This window comes from Mobula birostris, chromosome 11 (assembly GCF_030028105.1).
Source record: "Mobula birostris isolate sMobBir1 chromosome 11, sMobBir1.hap1, whole genome shotgun sequence".
NCBI classification, from domain to species: Eukaryota; Metazoa; Chordata; class Chondrichthyes; order Myliobatiformes; family Myliobatidae; genus Mobula; species Mobula birostris.
This window is the reverse complement of record NC_092380.1, coordinates 71,960,526-71,981,216: the sequence shown is the minus strand read 5'-3', so window position 1 is coordinate 71,981,216 and position 20,691 is coordinate 71,960,526. Positions and strand designations below refer to the sequence as shown.

General features: G+C 38.4%; 1 protein-coding gene across 17 annotated transcripts in view; it reads right to left on the bottom strand.

Moving 5' to 3' along the window:
* Positions 1-20,691, bottom strand: part of sox6 (SRY-box transcription factor 6) — a 618,625-nt gene that overhangs the window by 423,166 nt on the left and 174,768 nt on the right. For 13 of the 17 annotated variants that reach the window (XR_011887772.1, XM_072272513.1, XM_072272514.1 and 10 more), the window contains one exon: positions 13,693-13,725. The exons of 1 other annotated variant lie outside the window; for it this stretch is intronic. Coding sequence is in view for 11 of the 16 variants with exons in the window: in XM_072272502.1 (XP_072128603.1) it covers positions 13,693-13,725 (33 nt within the window). In the remaining 5 variants the exon portion in view is untranslated. Of the gene's footprint in view, positions 1-11,650; positions 11,715-13,692; positions 13,726-20,691 lie in introns of all 17 variants that reach the window. 3 more of the 17 variants (XM_072272504.1, XM_072272506.1, XM_072272505.1) reach the window with 1 other exon arrangement.

Here is a 20,691-nt window from a genome sequence, read left to right as displayed (position 1 = left end):
AAGAAAACCTGAGCTAAATCCATCATGATACTAGTGAGAGTCCATAATCATTTTCACAGCTTTATTGAAATCACTTAAATGTATCAACATTTTTCAAATTATTCAAAGCATTAAAACAGGGAAAAGTAGGTTCAGAATGTTCAGAATAACCTTTTAAAATCAGAGAACCATAGCAATCACAAAAGGTCCAGTTTGTTTTATGAAATACAAATGCTGTTACTTTATTCTTCAAATTTTGTTCCATTAAATTGCATCCGTTGCCACCTAATCCTATTTATGCTATTTGTTTTAAAAGCCTTCCAGTCAAAGTTCTGATCCTGTTTCTAATTGTTAAATAAAACGTGCTTCTTTTCCCTCCTAATATTTTTAAATACAGTTCCTCAGCTTAGTATGTGAACGGTTTATGACAGTATATAACTTAATTGTAACCCATCACATTGATGTAATGATAGAGAATGCACAGCGGCAGCTATGCTTTATTAGAAGTTAAAAGAGATTTGGTATGTCACCAAAGACTCTCCAAAATTTCTAGAGGTATACACAGATAGTGATAGGTTTCTGGAGCACATGTCAGGGTGGTGCAAGGGGATGATACAATAGAGACATTAAAACATTTCTTACATAATAGAGACATTAAAACATTCATTTGTACATAAATGCAAGAAAATTAGATTGTTATGGGCTTTGAGGGCGGTTAGGATAGATTGATCATGGATATTAGCAAAGTATATAGGTTGGCACAGCATCAACGGGTGAAGTGCACATACAGTGTTGTACTGTTCTATGTTCTGTTGTATGGTGGAAATCATTTTGGCTGGTGGCATCTTAGCCTGGTACGGAGGATTGCAAGAGGCTGCAGTGGGCTGTCTACTCAGCCAGCTCCATCACAGGTACAACCCTCCCCACCATCAAGATCATCCTCAACAGGTACTGCCTCAAGAAGTACCTTCACCAATGGGACATGCCCTTTTCTCATTACCGGAAGAACCTTCACCAATGGGACACGCCCTTTTCTCATTACCGGAAGAACCTTCACCAATGGGATACGCCCTTTTCTCATTACCGGAAGAAACTTCACCAATGGGACAGGCCTTTTTTCTCATTACTGGAAGAACTGTCACCAATGGGACATGCCCTTTTCTCATCACCAGAAGAACCTTCACCAATGGGACATGCCCTTTTCTCATTACCGCAAGAACCTTCACCAATGGGACACGCCCTTTTCTCATTACCGGAAGTACCTTCACCAATGGGACAGGCTCTTTTCTCATTACTGGAAGAACCTTCACCAATGGGTCACGCCCTTTTCTCGTTACTGGAAGAACCTTCAGCAATGGGATATGCCCTTTTCTCATTACTGGAAGAACCTTCACCAATGGGTCACGCCCTTTTCTCATTACTGGAAGGTACAGGGACCTGAAGGTCCACACTCAACGATTAAGTAACAGCTTCTTCCCCTTCACCATCAGATTACTGAATGGCCCATGAGCTTATGAACACTGACTCATCATTCTGTTTTTTTGGACTATTTATTTTGTAATTTATAGTGATTTAATTTCTATGCACTGTACTGCTGTAAAGCAACAAATTTGATGTCATATAAGAGAGTGATAATAAGCCTGATACTGATTCTCATTCTAATTCTAATCCACATCAATTTTCCTAATGCTTGCCAGTTAAAATATAATTGTTTTGCTCCCAACAGACCATTGGATAGATTTTAATTTCATATTAAATCATATAATATTTGGAAAATAAAATATAAATTCTCAATTATTATATGATTTAATATAAAGTAGGCTGTAACTATAACTGGACAAGTGTCTCACAAAATTAACCCCAGTGCAGAAAGACACAGAGAATTTATAGAGGGCGGTCAAAGAATCAAAGCCATGCTTCTTAAATCCATGCCTCATTAAGCATGCTCAACAATTCTACAACTTAAGTAAAATAAAAACCATGTGCACTGTTTACTGTTGGAGTTATACCAATGATGTTGCAACATTCAAAAAAAGTTATATATCACCATTAAAGCAAAAATGTAACATATATCAATTTAACTTTGATTCAGGGTTCTGAAAAATAAACACATATTACAATATCTAACCTTTTTGTTGCATAGAAGAATGTGGATGAATGTTTGGAGCTTTTCATCAGGTGAAGAGCCAAACAAGACCGGGCTCCTAAGTAGTTCTACTCCACACATTAACAGCAATTCCTTTCTCAGATTGCATTGTATCTGCCACTAACTGAGTTACTTGGAACTTTCATGATTTTCTGGAAATTTACAACTTTAACCATATCTTAAAAGTGTTTTTGAGTGGAATTTCATTGTCTTTCTACATGTTTGTCTTGTGATACAGAGGTGTTATTTGTAATCTGTGTGCTTTTAAGTTAGTTATACTCAGCTAGCATTAAAACTCGGGTGTATATCCTGCCGCTCTGTCCCATGTCTATTCCTTCAGATTTTAAACTAGAATCCTTAAAAGTTTTGCAAAATAATGCTTGAAAACTGGATGTACATCATTGTAAAAAGGTACTTCAATACGCAAACATCCTTCATAGTTTTCAAATCAAAATAACATTACAAGTTATGGAAGGTTAAGATCCCGTGCTAATTTGAAGAAAAGTTATAAACCACGTCAATGTTGAATTTATAACTGAAGTTGACTAGAAGAAAAAGCAGGCAATATCCAGAATAATTCATAAGTTGTTTCTTATTGTAAACACCTGCAAATGAATCCCGGCCTGAACCTGAATACCTGTGATCAGCTGTAATATGAGTTGTGTCAGCAGAGTGCATTATTCCCTTGTCTCTCTCTGCTTCTCTCTTGTTCTCTCTATCTGGCTCAAGCATGCTTAAATAGCTAGTGTAAACAGTGAAAGGCAAATAGCTTGTGAAGGCCAGGCAAATATTTGGAAAGCAAAAGAGATTCTGTTTCTATCTCCTGATCAGCCTCCCCTTTAGCTTTTGCTCTGAAGGTTTTCCAGAACACTATGGCAGATGTGCCCTTTCACAGCCTGGGGACTGTGCAACCAATCTACAAACAATAGCTGGGAGCCGACAAAGGTCATCTTTCACAATCCATCAGTTAAGAGGTAACACAACAGAAGGATGATCATAAAACAATGCAGCAAATTTGAACGTCACTCAAGGCTGTATGAAGAACCTAGAGAAGAGATCATTTATTAAAATAACGCTCAGTAATCTCCTAATTGGATTCAGAAGCACACATCAATAAAGAAGCAAAAAGCTTGCATGGTAGTTTTGCCTTATCAAGTTTGTACGATTTAACTTTTACATTATAACCACACAAATTGAAAGAAAAAAAAGCTATAATTAGTTTAAAAGACTTGGCTTTTAAGGCTTGGCTTAATTCAATAAGGATTTATAAGAACAATTTAATTATTGACTGCGTGTTAATTCCCACGACAGGAATGCAGTAATAGTTAATACATTGCTTAGTGTTGTACTGAGCCAGACAGTTGGGAATGTCCCTAAGTCATTTAGAATACTCCCAGATCCAGGGTGGTTTACTGAGAAAGCAGTAGTATAAGAACATAAGTAAACTATGTTCAGGCAGATAGGATTAGTTTAGAGTGACATCATGGTCAGAGAATACATGGTAGGCCAAAGGGCCTGTTCCTATTCTGGAGAGTTCTACGTTTTATATTCTATGTGAGAGATAGGAGCAGAAAAAAATATGGCCACATTGGTAAAGGCACTCAACAGGATCATGCTTGTTCTTCGGCTTCAAATACCATTTTCCTGCCAGTCACCACATCAGGTGATTCCTTTAATAGCCAGAAGTCTACCAATCTGTTTTGTATATGGCTAATAACTGACTGAGAATAGTCTTGAGAATTCCAAGGGTTCACCCATCTCTGAGTGAACAGCTTTTCCTTCATGTCAGTCATAAGGTAAGAAAGAAGAAGGTAAGAAAGAAGAAAGGAAGAATGAGAGAAAAAAAATCATGTTTCTCAGTCCCAATTACTAAACAACAATTCCTTCTGATAAATGTTTTGGATAAGTGTCAGATGTGAATAGAACTGGACACAAAACTATTGGCATCACCGTCATGCAGGCCTGAATTTTCAAGCATTAGAGTTTAATGGAATCATGGTCTACTGAGAGGAGGAAAATTTTCTTTGTGTGCAACCAGGTAAGGAATGTTAATGTTAAGGTATGGTCTGCTTCCTTTATTCAGACATCCATTGTAAGCATCAGGCATTCCTACAGCAAATTTTTAAAAATAATCCTCCATTCAGTGTTAAGTGTTTTGCTTGCAAAAACCATTCTGGTAGACATGGTTTTACTTTGTAGATATTAGAAAATAATTAAACTTAATTATAGATCTTTGAATAACATTTAGTATAATTCAACACCTTGAAAGTTATTGGGCATATCAATATTAAATAAACACACACATGTACTAAAAAGGTCATTTAGTATTAGACAACTTTCATAATATAGTAACTAACTTTGATTTGCATTTTCATTTTAAATAATGATGTCATTCAATGTGCCCACAATACCAAATTCTGTCACAGAAAGTGTTGCCAGTAATGGAATGTCTTTAGAACGTCTGACATATCAACAAGGCTTTCAGATGTTAGCCATTAAATAAGAACATTAAATCCCTATGGAATCTATTCAATTATATATTAAACTAAGGAAATGGTATCCCATCGGAAATATTCCCTATGTATTATATCGTTCCTTACTGAACATTTTTACAAATCCTTTAATTCCACGGATTTCCTCTGAATTTCCTGCTGTTTTCCTCTGGGTATCATGTAGTAAGTCTCATTATTCTCCTTACTTTTCGGGACCCCATTCTCCATTTGGGTATAATCCACATAGTCCAACGTTCCTTTTACATCCAACACATGCCCCATTATTCCCCAATCTATATTTATCGTTCTCAACATTTTCACTAATCCACCTGGGTAATACTTTGCATAATTTGTTGCTTCTACACATTTGCAATACACGTTGAACAGTTTTCTCTAAATTAAAAATTAATATGAGCTGTATTGAATCCTGCAAAGTACCCCATCATGTATCTTCCATGTTTCATTATTCCCAGATAGAATCATCAGTTTCTTCTAGAATATTTTTTTCCATGATTAAATAAGTGGGCAAAATTATGTCATTAGAATTGAATACAAAAGAATCTGTGAAGTTACAGATTTTAGATGTGAGAAAGACAAATCAAAGTATTTGTTTAATGGTGAGTGAACATAAACTAAGAAGCAAGGAACCGTCTATGCACACTGAAAGTTAGTCCACAAGTACAAAGATGTAATTTAATATGATGATAGAACAAAGAGGTAAGGAAGTAATGCTTCAGATATGCAGTGCCTTGATCAGACCCCATCTGGGGTACTGATTTCAAATGTGCACACCAAGCCTTGGGATGGGAATCCTGATAAATGGGTTCATCATTTATCATGATGGGTTCATCATGATAAATGGGTTCATTTATCAACATCAGATTGGGTCCTGGACAAAGGGTCTGAAGAAATTGTGCACTACTCTGGCTTATATACCTAGTTTTGGGACATGTGTGATCTACAGTGGTATTTAAATAATAAAGGAATTTGTTAGGTTAATACAGAACAATTGATTTCTTTGAAGCAGAAATGATGGTAATGGATAGCAGGAGGGTTGGTTTGTGTATTGGAGGGTATGGAGGGATGTGGTGAAGGTATAAGAAAGGACAAATCATAAAATCAAATCTAGACCATATAGAATAAGATTTAGAAATATTTGCCTAGAAATTCATCTGTGGTGGGCAAAAGCAAAAGCATTGCATAGTCACACATCAGGGCACTGACAGTCATTCAGTGGTAGTCAACATAACAACATTATTAGTCTCTGTCTCCCGGATAAATACACTGATAATATCTGAGTTCATTTTTATTCACTGTCAAATTCATGTCAAGTATTCTGCAATATTTTAAAGCTGCTAATAAATTTCCTATGACCTGATGGAAGTGGTAAAGCTTACTTTGTTGGTTTTGCAGTAATCAGCTAAAATGATATAATATCACCAATCATCTGAATAGCAGATGTTATGGAGATTCCATTGAAGGGAATCAAAGTTAACATTACTATTGCTCTTTAGGAATTAACTGTGACATTAATGTTTCTAAAATAGACACCATGGCACTGAAGTTGATTCATTCAAATAATAATGTCTAATAATTGTCTGGCACCTTTAATGTCACAGTTATTTTGTGACATACCAACGAGCACCTGGTTTTCAGAAACACGAGAAAATCTGCAGATGCTGGAACTCCAAAGTAACATGCACAAAATGCTGGAGGAACTCAGCAGACTGGGAAGAATCTACAGGAAAATGTAAACAGCCAACGTTTCGGGCCGAGACCCTTCATCGGGACTGGTTTTCAGACCCACCACTGGGAGTTTTTGTAGTGAATAACATAAGGTGTCCTACACCAAAGAAAAGGCTTTACCTTCCTACAACCTCCTCCATCACAATGCACATTAAGTAAATCCGCTTATTTTAGGGCAAAGAATGGGGGGGGGGGTGGGAAGCTTGGATAGAATAAATTAGCCAACCGAATGGTAGGGAAAGTAAGTTAGGCAAGGGTCACATTGGTATGGTGTGGCTTCTGGTGGGTGGGGGAGGGGCGTTGCCAAAGAAGAGCCAGATAAGAATGTACCTAAACAAAGACTATCAAATTGGAGATGTACCTTGGTTATCTGCTCAGTCTTTGGAAGGTTTATCTCTACCTCTTCATGAGTGGCACATTGATGTGACCAGTCATCACAGAATCCAGGCACAAATTAAATATCACAGGACACTTCTGAGTCAGATAATTTCCCGCAGAGCACAAGGACCCAAAGCAAGAATCCCAGACTTTTTAAAATTCCCATGAAGTGCATGATCTTAAAGAATTTTGCCTGAGTTTGGATCACACAATGGACGTAAATGTGGTATTAGATGACTTAATTCCTAGGTCTAATATCATCATAAAGATGAAAGCGAGTTCTTCAATTTGAAACCCATGATGAGCTCTGCAAATCCGAATGAGCAAAGGTTCAACCCTTGTTTCCTACAATGTTAGTTAGTCCAAGCAGGATAAATGCCAAGTGTAATATAATTGACCTCAAGCCAAAGGCAAGAAAAGGAATCAAAGTTCAAAGTAAAGCTATTATCAAGGTATGTAAATGTCACCATATACAACTCTGAGATTCACTTTCTTGTGGGCATACTCAATAAATCCATAACAGAAAAATAACCCTAATAGACCCAATGAAAGACCGCACCAACTTAGGTAATCAATATTGAGATCATGAGATGAAGAGTCCTTGAAAGCGAGTCCATATGTTGTGGGAGCATTTCAATGATGAAGTTAAGTTGAGTGACATTCCCCCTTTGGTTCAACAGCCTGATGGTTGAGGGGTATTAACTGTTCCTGAATCTGGTGGTGTGACTGTACATTCTTCCTGATGGCAGCATTGAGAAGAGAGCATGAAGTGGGGGTCCGTGATGGTGGATGCTGCTTTTCTGTTACAATATTTCATGTAGATATGCTCAACGGTGGGGAGGGTTTCTCTTGTGATGGACTGGGCCATATCCACTAGTTTTTGTAGAGTTTTCCATTTAAGGGCATTGGTGTTTCCATCCCAGGTTGCGAGGCAGCCTGTCCAGATACTCTCCACTATATATCTACAGAAGTCTGTCAAAGTTTTAGATGTCATGCTGAATCTTCACAAACCCCTAAGGAAGTAGCAGCTCTGCCATGCTTTCTCCCTAACTGCACTTACGTGCTGGACAGGTTCTCCAAAATAATAACACTGAGGAATTTAAAGTTACCAACTATCTCCACCTCTGATCCTCTGATGAGGACCGGCTCATGGACCTTTGGTTTCATCCTCCTGAAGTCAAAAATCAGCTCCTTAGTCTTTCTGACACTGAGTAAGAGGTTGTCGCTATGGCACCACTCAGCAAGATTTTCAATCTCCCTCCTATATGCTGATTCATCGCCTACTTTGATTCAGCCCAAAACAGTGCTGTCATCAGCAAACTTTAAGATAGCATTGGAACTATGCTTAGCCACACGGTCATAGGTGTAAAGCGATTAGTACAGGGGACTAAGCACACAGCCTTGTGGTGTACTTGTGCTGATGGGGATTGTGGAGGAGGGGTTATTGCCAATCCAAACTGACTGAGGTCTGCAAATGAGGAAATCCAGGATCCAATTGCACAAAGAGTTATTGAGACCAAGGTCTTTAAGTTTATCGATTAGTTTAGAGGGAATGATGATATTGAATACTGAACTGTAGTCGATAGAGAGCACCCTGATGTATTCATCTTTGCTGTCTAGATGTTCCAGGGTTGAGTGAAGAGTCAATGAGATGACATCTGCTGTGGACCTGTTGTTCTAGTAGGCAAACTGGAGTGGATCCAAGTCGCTTCCAGGCAGGAGTTGATATGTTTCATCACCAACCTCTAAAAACACTTCATCACTGTGGATGTAAGTGTTACTGGATGATAGTCATTGAGGCAGGTTACCATGTTCTTCCTAGGCACTGGTATAGTTGAAGCCTGCTTGGTGCAGGTGGGTACCTCAAACTGCCAAGGCAAGATGTTAAAGATCTCTGTGAACATTCTAGCCAGTTGATCAGCACAGATCTTTAGTACTTGGCCAGGTACTCCATCAGGACTACAGGCTTTCTATGGGTTCACTCTCCTGCTCTCACTTTAGCCTCAGACATTAAACTCACAGGATCATGAGAGGCTGTGGGAGTTTGTAGTGGTCCCTTCATGTTTTGATGGTCAAAGTTGGTATAGAAGGCCTTTCAGCTCATCTGGAAATGAAGCCCTGTTGTCACCTATGTCACTTGATTCAAACTTATAAAGGGTGATAGAATTCAACTGCCGAATATCCTTCATTGATTCAAGTTCAGTCTGGAATTGCCACTTCAACCATGAGGTGGCTTTCCAGAGATTGTACCTGGACCTCTTGTAACTTTCTTGGTCACCAGACTTGAATGTTTCTGATCCGGCCCTCAGCAGACTGCAGAACTCATGGTTCATCCAGAGCTTCTGGTTGGCGGAACTCGGAATGATTTTGTAGGTCACACTCATCTACAACTGTTTTAATAAAAACCGTGACAACCACAGTGTATTCATTTAGATCCACAGATGAGGCCTTGAACATGGCCCAGTCCACTGACTAGAAGCAATCCCATAGCCACTCTCCTGCCTTCCCGTTACCTAATCTCTGTTGCCCTAACCTCAGGAGCTTTACCTGTATCTAGGTAGGAGAAAAACAGTTTAGTGATCTAATTTAGTGAAATGCAGTCTGGGCATGGAATGGTAGATATTCCTCATCTTAATATAACAGTGGTTCAGTGTGTTGGGACCTCTGATGCTACAGGTTATATGCTGATGGTAGTTGTGCAGGGTTTTCTTCAAACCAGCCTGGTTGAAGCCTCCAACTATGATTTGAAATGCATCAGGATGGACTGTTTCTTATTCAGGGATGGCATCATGCAGTATTAGAGTCGACCACTGGGGTATGTTAACTGTGGTCAGGATTATGGAGGAGAACTCACTAGGTACAGTAAATAGAATGGATGGCATTTGACCATTCAAGGTCAAAGGAAACAGTGCCTGATGTTCCAATACCATTAATAATCCTTACTTTTTAGGATTCAGACGATTATCCAATGACCTTTGCTGCATAAATTCTCTACTCTACATCTTTTGCATCTAGAAAACTGTCTAGGTTTGAAATATACGTAGTGTGAAATGTATAGGAACCATTATCACGTTGCTCTTCCTCTGACTGACTGTGCAGAATCTCAGTGCAGGCCATAAGGTAAACAAGCATGGTATGGATTGCAAGAATTTCACAGTTTACACGCAATATAAAAAATGTCATATTTAACCATAACAAATACAGGACATGCTGGGAATGCTCAGGTACCACCAATGAAGAGAGAAATAGAATTAGTACTTCAAGCCAATTGACTCTATTCTGATGGAAGTCTGCAAAGTCAATATTGTTTTCCTCTCCAAAGAAACTGGCAGGACTCCTACCTACAGCATTTTCTGTTTTATTTCAGATTTTCAACATCTATTATATTTTGCTTTTGTATGTGTATACAAGATACTGCCAGCTGCAACATAACAATTACCTGTCTTTATTACACAACTGCCTCACTTTGAGTGTTATCTACAGGGCCAATAATATTAGCAGCAAAATAAAGCAATATTCAGAAGCTAATTACTGTCCACCACTTTTCAGCATTTTAGAATGCAGATGTTTTCTGAATAACAGCCATTTATTTATTGTTTTATGTCTTTGGTGTTGAAGTTGAGATGTCTCCAAATCCTGGACACAGCTCATGATAAGTTACTTCATTAACCAGAGTGAAATATAACTGCTTCAGGTGCCCAAAGTCCTATTCCTTATCTCAGGTGGAATTTGAGGCCTTTGGAGAAGGGAAAATCCATGGTTTTCTAAGCAATGGCTGACTCTTAACGCAGATAGAGTCTCATTATTTAATGGGCTGCATGTTAATACTGAGATCATAGACATGCCATCACTACTCAGGAAACAAAAGTTAATAAGTTATTTAAAGTGTTCCTCCTCTCGTCCAATGAAGGACGTTAGTATAGGGTCCTGTCACATGCAGCAGCTGTTTATTATATTGCCAATGCAGAAGTCATTTGGATTTTACAGAGAACCATTGTGTATGCACCACACACCAGTTTATTCCAGGGCAGCTTGCAGCTGGCTAGCAGAATAAAGAATTGAGCAGCAGTTATATATGAGCAGTAGGCAAAGGAGTCCGCTCTCATAAAAGCAGGAACCAATTCAGCATCTCAGAACTCTTTCAAAAATCTGAGTTTTCACTCTGTCTGTTAAAAATGAACAAAGTGGAATTTCTGTACAGTTCTTTAAAATACTTCTGTGATTCAAGCCTTGTAAAAATGATCTGCCCATCAACACATTTTGTAGTTTTATCAGCACTACTCTGTGATCATTTATTTATTTAAAAATGTTATTGTCTCTCCACATCTTTCTTCTTCTCTATTTCTGCAGCATGTTCCAATCAAACCACAGCAAAATCATGCAGGCTTTTCCTCCTTGCCCCTGTTCTTATTAGTACATAGTAGAACAGAAAATATCAAATTCTCAGCTTAACTTCCAGGAGTAAGCTGCATAGCAGCTAGTAGCAGTTTTTCATAAGTCCGTGGGCTCAAATCCCACACCATAGATTTGAGTATAAAAATATTAGCTGCCGTTGTACTGCAGTAATGAGGAAGTGTTATTTTGTTGGAACGAACGTTCAAATTAATTGTTAACCTGAGTTACATCCACTAATTTAGGTGCGGATGAAGTTTACATGGCATTATTTTAAGGAGTTATCTCTGATTACTTAGTCAATATTAATGCTTCAATCAATATTTTCAAAACAGACAATCTGGTTACTATTATATTGTTGCTTGTGGAAGCTCGCTATATACAGATTAGTAACTGTTGTTTTTATATTACAACTGTCACCATATTTCAAAAAGTATCTCATTTGCTGTTAAGGGCTTCACCACATCCTGGAAAAAGAACATGAAGTTCACCACATAGAAACAATAATTTCTTTTACCTTGTCAGTCTTAACTCATCCCCGTAACTATGGCAAGGAATTTCTGTCAGTAGTTCCATTGAACCTAAGGTACAATTGTTATTTTTTAATTTATACTCCTTCTAATTATCAACTAACAAAGTGACCTCAATATTTCTTAGCACTTCAGTTACCCTGATCGCAAGTAACATGTTGAAGACCAGACTCCTAAATGACATACACAAGAATGGTGGTTCCTATTGGTTCCCCATCCACAGCACATCTGTTGCTTATTACTGCATATAGTCCCACAGTAACCATTAGAGGTATTAATAGTTCATTAACTTCATACACTTTGGTCAGTGTGCAATAGTAACATACGTGAAAAGGAAAATACATTTCACTTTACCTATCAGTTCCATAGATGCATCACTGACGGTAACACCTGCATTACTTTGTAATACAGTATTGCCCTGATGAAGAAGCAAAATTATTTTATATCCATTTAATCTCTTAACAAACTGCATATAATGTAGCATTGTAATTGTAACTTGCTAATCTCCTGAATGAAAGGCAACTGGGGAGAAAATCCAGAAGGAAAAATAACTTGTATCTATAAAGCTCAGGACAACTTCACCCTAGCTAAAAGCAATGAATCCATTTAAGGGTAGTCACTGCAGTAATGTGTGACACCTAATTTACCTGCAGCCTCACTGGAAACAATGACCAAATTATTTGTTTTAATGCTTATTGGGGAGTAAATATTGGCCGGAATACCTAGGATACAGCTCCTCTGATCTTCATATTACTGGCACAGGAGCAAACCCGAGATGTGGTTGAACATCTTATTCGAAGGATGGCACCTCTGACAATGCAGAGCTCCCCCATAAGTGCATCAGGTGTCACAGTTGCTTTTTTTTAGTTTAGGCATTTGTAGCGGCCCGTAATCCTGAAACCCTCTAGCAAAATAGCAAAAATATTTTGAAATGCCCCAGCTGACTCCTTAAAAGTAGGTTAGTTTTTATCCTTTAAGCCATACACAGTGAATGTTGATGTCTTTCCCTAGTCCCTAATTTCAGAGCATCCTGCTCTGGTCTCTTTTGGTCCGACTCCTTTTGGCTCATTTTTATTCCCGCAGACTGCTACTGCCAACTCTTTACCATAATTTCACTGACTCCAGAGCAAGGTAACCAACCGGAAGGAAATTCCAACAGGGGAATAGCAGGAATTAAAAAGCATTCAAGATGGGGGCAAGGATAGGACTGGCTGAGTGCAGCTCATTGAGAAGGACAGATGCAAAGTGTTTTTCTCCAACAACTGTCCAAGGAAATGCAGCTATAAATCTGGACTTCTGGGAAACATGGGAGGTTTTGACAACCTTACTCATATCCTGATGCCATTACTGAATAGTGCTCTGCTGAAATCACCTGCACAATGTTCCAGAAAATTTATAGTTTTGAGGCTGGAGGGTGTTGATGTGGATGAATGAAATAAACAAGACAGGGAAGAGGTAAAAAAAATTAAATGGCAACAAAGAGCATGTTAAAAAAAGACTCCTTTAACCTTTATGAACAGTGAATTAAAAGCCATTTTGGAGGAATCCACCTGGTAAAGCAGAGATATTTGTTTCAGTGCAAGCTTGCACCTTTCATTTAGCCGATAATCACAGAGGACAAAGTATTGTTGTAAAAGGCAGTGACCTTTGGTGTCCATGGAGTCTGCCGTGACCTTTCATCTCTGTTATCCCCAAAGGTCTCCTCTAACAGCTTTAAAACTCCATCCTGCTAGGCTGAATTCCAATTCATCATAAAGCCCTTTCCTCTCAAAACAAAACCAATTTCTGCACCAAGGTGGGAGCGAAACACAGTGCATTGTTCTGTGTTGATGGAAAGTGGGAGTTACCACAGCAACTGGCCTAATCCCCTCTTTTTACCACCTTTTAGCCAGCCAATCATGTATGCTACCTTTTAAATTATGTGCTTGAATACCAGTGGCCTATCTGGATGCTTTAATTAGCTCTGATTTTTTTTGTGTAACACATACAACATGATGGGCTAAAGGAAATTTGCAAAATAATGACGTACCTCCACAAAATATTCCTCCTCCCGAGGCCCAGTCTAAGGAGAAAAAAAAACAATAATGAGACCATTATTAAAAGAGGGCATTAAAATGCTGGTCTACCATTAAACACAGAACATAATTGTTCTGGCCTTGTCCACACAATCAACAACCTATTGTTTAATAGTTGAAAAAATAAACGACTGGAGAATGGGTGCCATAATGATAAGTCTGTACTGCCATACATGCACCATCCCGAACTGTCCACAGGGGCTATTACAGAATCTCTTGACAGTCACTTTTTGTCCGAAAAGGTAATTTAAACAGCAATGCCTGGGAGCTGCTAAAAACAAGCCTTTGTTTGCTGTTTTATAATTGTTCAGAAACAGCTAATAGAGAAAAATAAAAGTAAAACCAGGGAAAGAGAATCATAGAAAAAAAGGGCAGTGGGCAGCAAGACATTTTTGCATTGTGGTATTTTCAATAGGATATGCAGCATATTCCCACCACTGATGGTACCCTTTTTAATGCAGAGGACCAGAATGATAGAGAACAGGCAGCATATGAAACCCAGATTTTTATGCTTTGTGATGTGTTGTTGGATCTGTCATACAATTAAGTACATGGGCTATATTACCTTCCTTATAGCTATGGGAATTTAAACTTCCATTAAGCCTTGATTGAAGAGAACAGAGTATAAGTGAAATAGAGGAAAGCAATGCACAGATGTCACCAATCTCTGCCTGAGGACCATTCCCCAGAACTATTAATTACTGCTTATGATGCTAAGATAGAGGCAGAAGAAAAGGGGTACAAGTGAGTGAATGAGAGAATAAAGGATAGAAGCAAAAAGCATTAAATGGACCTCTCATTGTCATGAGCCACAACATGTTTCATTTATCTTCATCTGGTTAAGCAAAATTAATTAAGAATCTGACTGTTACGCACTTTTCCTTTTTATTACATCAAATAATGTCAGATATCGTGGGGAATGAGGGAAGTAGAAAACATCTTGCTGCCGAGATTTATTCAGCATCTACCTGAAAAACAGATATCCTGTCTTAAATATTTTTACACCATGTATGTAAATATGACAGCTTTGACAAGGTTTGCACATTTCCATATTAATAAAAAGTGAGTATTCAAATTAATTGCTATTCTCCACTATATTTAATTACAATTAATAAGCGGTAGAAAGGAGGTTTTGCATCGAGAACATCACTCAAGTATATATAAGACCAATGTTCACTGTAAAAGAGCATCACTTCTGCCACTGTCCCTTCCCACTTCCAAATGAAGACCAGTTAATTGTGACATACCGGGACAAGTATATTTTGGTCCAATTAAGCAGCTACCTTAATTAGCTGAAGTTTCATGGAAAGGTTTTAAAAAGTATACAAAATACTAACTGCCATTTAACTGAGTAACAAATTAAGTATTTAAATGAAATACTGAACAAATTAAAAAACTATCAATTCTACCAGAGCACTATAATATTGCGGATTAGTTCCTAATTATTATCGATGGAGGAATTCATCCCATGTACACTGAAATTTCTTTTGGTTTTCTGTAAATGAACAAAATCAGTGCAGACTCCTAGTGTAGATAAAGGACTGCCTCCATACAATGATATCAATGATTGCATCCTTCAAATCTTCATTTTCATTGTAACATTCAAGATGAGTGTCAATAACTTCAAATTCTTCGTAGTTCATAATTTGTTGAAGCAATGAAACCATTTTATTTTCACTCAAGCATTCAGGCTTAAAGATGCTAAATGCTTGAAATTGCAGGAGCAAAACAATTCTGTGTTGTCTTGCAGCTTATTTCTCACCAACTATCAGTAACAAAAGTCACTGCTTTTTGAACACAAGTGCATGCAACAGACACTATTTAAAAATTGTTCTCTCTAAGCACAGTGTAATTTCTAATGGCCACACAAGTATGCACATCTGATGCTAGTTAGAAGCTGTTCAGCAACAGTTTTCTGTCCCAATTAAGCAGTATATTGTCCCAAATAAAGGAAGGGAATCCCAGCTATTTTCTTGATTAGTTTTTATTCTTTAAGAGTTGTCCCAAATAAGTGGCTGTCCCAATTAAACAATGGCCAAATTAATCGGAATCCACTGTAGTTCCATTGGCCTCAGGAGATCTGCTCTTCACAACGGACGCCTAAAGTATATACACAGAAGCTATTTGTTGTGGAAAAACGCCACAATAAAATTCAGTCTCCTCCCAAAAACAGTATATAGAACATTGAACATAGAACATAGACATCTACAGCACATTTTTGCAACATCACTTTTACTGTATGAACACAAAGAACCTGAAATTCCAGCCGAGATCAATGATGAAGAGCCTACGATTCAGAAGCCATTCCAAAGTTCAAAGTAAATTTATTATCAAAGTACATATACTGCCCCGAGATTCATTTTGGTGCAGGCATTCACAGTAGAACAAAGAAATTTCTGCAGGGTGTCCATCCTGGAATATTTCCAGTTTGCATTTATCAGGAGGTGAGAGATGCCATGGATGGATTTTTTATGGCTTCTCCTATATCAGCTGGCATCAGGGAAAGTTCTCAAGTTTACCCACACTTTCATTGGGCATCAGCAGCGCTTATGCCAACTAACAGCGAGAGTATACTCTATTGGCAAGAAAAGCATATCACCACAGATATGTTAACTTTGGAATGTAATTCTTGTTGAAAAATGGAACACACAACACCTTCCTGGATAAATAAGGTCTCATGTACATCAATAAGTTAATGGTCATGTAAACTGGATTACTAAGGTATTTGAGATGGAGATATTGGCCAATTTACTGGTGTGAAAACTCCAATTCAAAGATTCAAAGATTTAAAGATTCAAAGTACATTTATTATCAAAGTATGTATGCAGTATATAACGATAAGATTCACCTACCCACAGACAGTCATTATCGTTACCTGCAGGCCACCCTGATCAAAATTGCAAAAGATAGCAACAAAAAAAAGGGAGCGACCAGGAACCAGAAACACATCATAACATTTCTGGTTTCTAGTCGCTTCTTCTTCAAGATGCTGCAGGGGATTTCTATGATCATCTAGTAAGGCAGAAGACCACTTAACTAATGACACTTTGCAAAGGTGGGATGAGAATTGTGTGTCCTATAAGAATAACTCAGGGAACCCCTATTAAGTATGCAGGAGCTTTTACATTACTTACTTGCATTCAATTTGCAGCCTCTCAGCTGCGTGATTCTTTTTTTCTTCCTTCACATTATATTTTTACCTGATGCAGTTATGATATTGTACAGCAGGATTTAAATGGGGCCAGAACATTCTAGCCATCATTCTGGAACACAGATCCACTTGTAAACCACATTACTACACACTACAACAGCCATTTTTCAACCATTTATAACAGCATTCCAGGGTTCAATGCTACAAGGAGATCTATTCAGTTACATATTACACAACCAGGGATTGAAGATAAAAAGGAGAAAAATTATTCCATCACCTCTCGGGGCAAACATTCTTTTGATACTCTGTACAATTTAGTTAAGAAAAAAACAAAACATTAAAGAAAAAGGGTGGATGAAAAACAAACTCAGGGAATCAGATTTTGGTAGACCTTTCCACTTCAGAATCTGTGAATACTTCAGCAGAGATTTGAGCACCGCCATAATATTTTCAGAAACGTCTGAGAGAAGGGCAATATTTTGGGTGAATTGTCAATGTCCAGATTTAGCTCTTCAGCATACATTAAGATTTTAAAGATTTTTCAATGGAGGTATATAATATTAATAGAACTGGAAACAGTATTTTCAAAAATCACTTAGGACTGCATTAGAGTCAGCAGTTGGGCAAAAGCTTTGTTGGTAGCTATATGTTTTGTAACTAATTGAAAGGAAAACCAGGGAGCTGGAAATGCGAGCCTAAATTCGATTTTACTTTAAGTGAGGTGTGTTCGTATGATGTGGTGGTGTAATGGCATATGTCATTTACGTACTTTTACATCTAACCCATAAACAACAAAGAATGCTTAATCAAACATTATTTATAATATTACTCAAATATTACTGAAATATTAAATACAAACAGTAACTGAGGCAATCATATTACAAAGGTCATCCATAAAGACAGGTAAAAAAAATCACTGCTTTAAAGTTTCTGATCTCCAAAGTATTAATAATTCCATTGAGTTTTCTCTTCAAATATGTAAAACCTGTAATTTTTTTTTCCAACCGTTTTCTGTTATATCTAAAATAGATATATGTTATTATAAATATGGCAGTAGTGTTTAAGAGTTCAAGGAAATAGTCTTTTGTGATTATAGTTCATGATGATCTGAAACTACTGTGTTGTTATCTCATAACAAGGTACAATCAAGTTTATTTAATAACCATAGGCAGGGGAACAATCAACACAAATAAGTGAAATGGCCATTTTTGAAGTATATTTTATGCAAATTTCATCTGAGTCTTTTGTATGCTATAAATTAATAGCCCAACAATTGGACACGAGGATAAAATAATGAAATGAAATCTCAGTTTCATCCAGGTCCAATCAACCAGCCTTTCCCACTCCAATCGTAACCATGTGTGTGAGATCCTTTTGCTGGCATTTCTCATTTAATTAAAGCAGACATTGACAGAAGGACATGGATTAGGCCAGTAATGATGCATTTACTTAGATTAAACGGAGTCTCCTTTTGGAGTAATAGCTCAGACAAAGAACAAAAGGAAATTGTTATGAAACAGCCTTTTATCCCAGGCAAAGGTCACATTGTAAGGTTTTTAATTTTGTCAGCCTCTGTTAATCTGGTGTACACTGATGGAACACGAGAAGCACATTTCAAAGCCAGTTATCATAATACAGCCATTAAACCTGCAAATTAAAATGTCTGATTTTACACAGGTTGCTTAGTTTCAAAACCTCTAATTAGCATGTGGTGCGGATTTTTTTGTGAGGAAGAGGGGCTGAGGGAAATGCTAATGACTTGCTGCCAGGTGACCATTACGCTGTGTGTTAAAAAGGGAAACCTCTAAACCAAGCTGCACACTTAATCCACTCCTTTCTGCCCTTTATTTTCCCTCCCTATTCATATATACATTTAGAAGCCCTCAAAAAAAAGGTGGCAGAATCAAGGTGGGTAAAGTGTCATTAACAAAAGCAGACGGGAGTCCTAATGAATGAAAACCTTGGGTACATCACAGGGAAAGAGGGGTGGGGGGGGGAGAAGGACCAACATAGACCACATGACAGGGATTAGAGGGGTTGAGTTGAAAAGAAGCAGCCTTGGAAGATTCTGTTCTGTGGGCAACACTATAACAGGAGAATTGACAGGCTGGAGACTGTTGGAGGCAGTGATGCAGTTCCAGCTGAGGTGAGGATTTTGAACAGGATTAAGAGGTAGGCTCCAGATGAAGGATCAAGCAAACAAAAGTTGCAATGGGTAGAAAATAAAGAGAGAAAACAACCATAGTGGGGGGCTAGGCAAAAACACGAGAAAGCAATTGGCTCAGTGACGTTGATGATGTTTATTATAGATAGTAGCATAGAAGTGGATCAATAAACACCCTTTTGAAAGCACAACTATTCATTAAAGCAATTTAACTCCCAAGTTAGATGATGTTTGAGTGAAATTGGGTCCATTGGGGAAATTGGGCGAGTCACTTCCATGACTCAGGCATGTGTCCAGTGGTAGCACTAGTTGTGCACGGAATGATTCCACCCCTTCTGGCATAAAGGTTGAACTTCATTCAACAGTCAGCAGTGAACACATTGCCTGATTGGTTACAATTTTCCTATTTCTGCTGACATCCGAGCACATGACAGGGAAGCACATAAAAGATGCTGGAAGGACTCAACAGGTCAGGCAGAATCCATGCAAAGGAATACACATTCGTTGTTTCAGGCCTGATGAAGGGCCTCACCCTAAAACATCAACTGTTTATTCCTTTTCATGAATGCTGCCTGACCTGCTGAGTTCCTCCAGCCTTTTGTATGCGTTAGTCTGGATCTCCAGCATCTGCAAGACCTCTTGGGTACATGACAGTATAGCTTCAGAATTGACTACAGTTTGCTCAGACACCCACCAAAGCTCAGATATACTTACACTAATGGGAAATGCTTTTATACAGCATTGAGCTGCCAATATATTCATTGAGTGGTGACATTGCCAACTTTGTGATCAGGCCGCTCAGGGCAGCTCTGGGATTCTGGGGTGTGGAGCAAAATCATGCCCACCAGTGAAGATCCTACCCCTGAGGACATTACATCCTCCCTACACCTTTCATATCAGCAATGCATTCACAATCTCACTTTTACATTCTACAAAATGACATCTCACTGTACTGGAGTCTTTGGACTGGGTCCCTCAGAGGAGGTCGATGGCAAGCTCTAGGATTTGCCAAAATTTATGGCTTACTGCGAGTGCAGGCTGTACTCAGATGCTCAATATGAGCTCTCGTTCATAGAGGAACAAGAGACGGCGGGCACTGGAATCTGGAGCAATAACCTGCTGCATGAACTCAGTGAGGTGAGGAGCATCTGTGTGAAGAAGATAATTGTCAATCAGGATGGGTGCACGGTTTCAGCCCAAAACATGGACAAGTCCTCTCATGCGTGAATTGGTCCAGCAGATTGCAGCTCTCATTAACATCTGGACCCTTTCTTCCACAGAAATCTTCCACCCCCTCAATGTTAAACTGGTTGAAGATCACCAAAGGATATTCCTGGTGGATTAAAACATGTTTTTGGGAAGTGCATCAATGTTCATCTTCATGGAGACTGAATGGACAGACATCTTCTGCAGGTGGCACCATCCAGGAGGTTGGATCCTGTGTAGTGAGGTTTACCTTCTTCTTCCCTGGCTCCTGGCAAAAGTTCGGTGGATTGCTACGGGACACAAAAGTGCAAAGACCACTGTGGGAAGTGTTATAGGCTACTGAAAGTTAAATTCTGGTGTCTGCATCTGGTTGATGTGCTCTGTATATCATACACATCTGGTCAACATAAGTATATCATCGCTGTATATTGA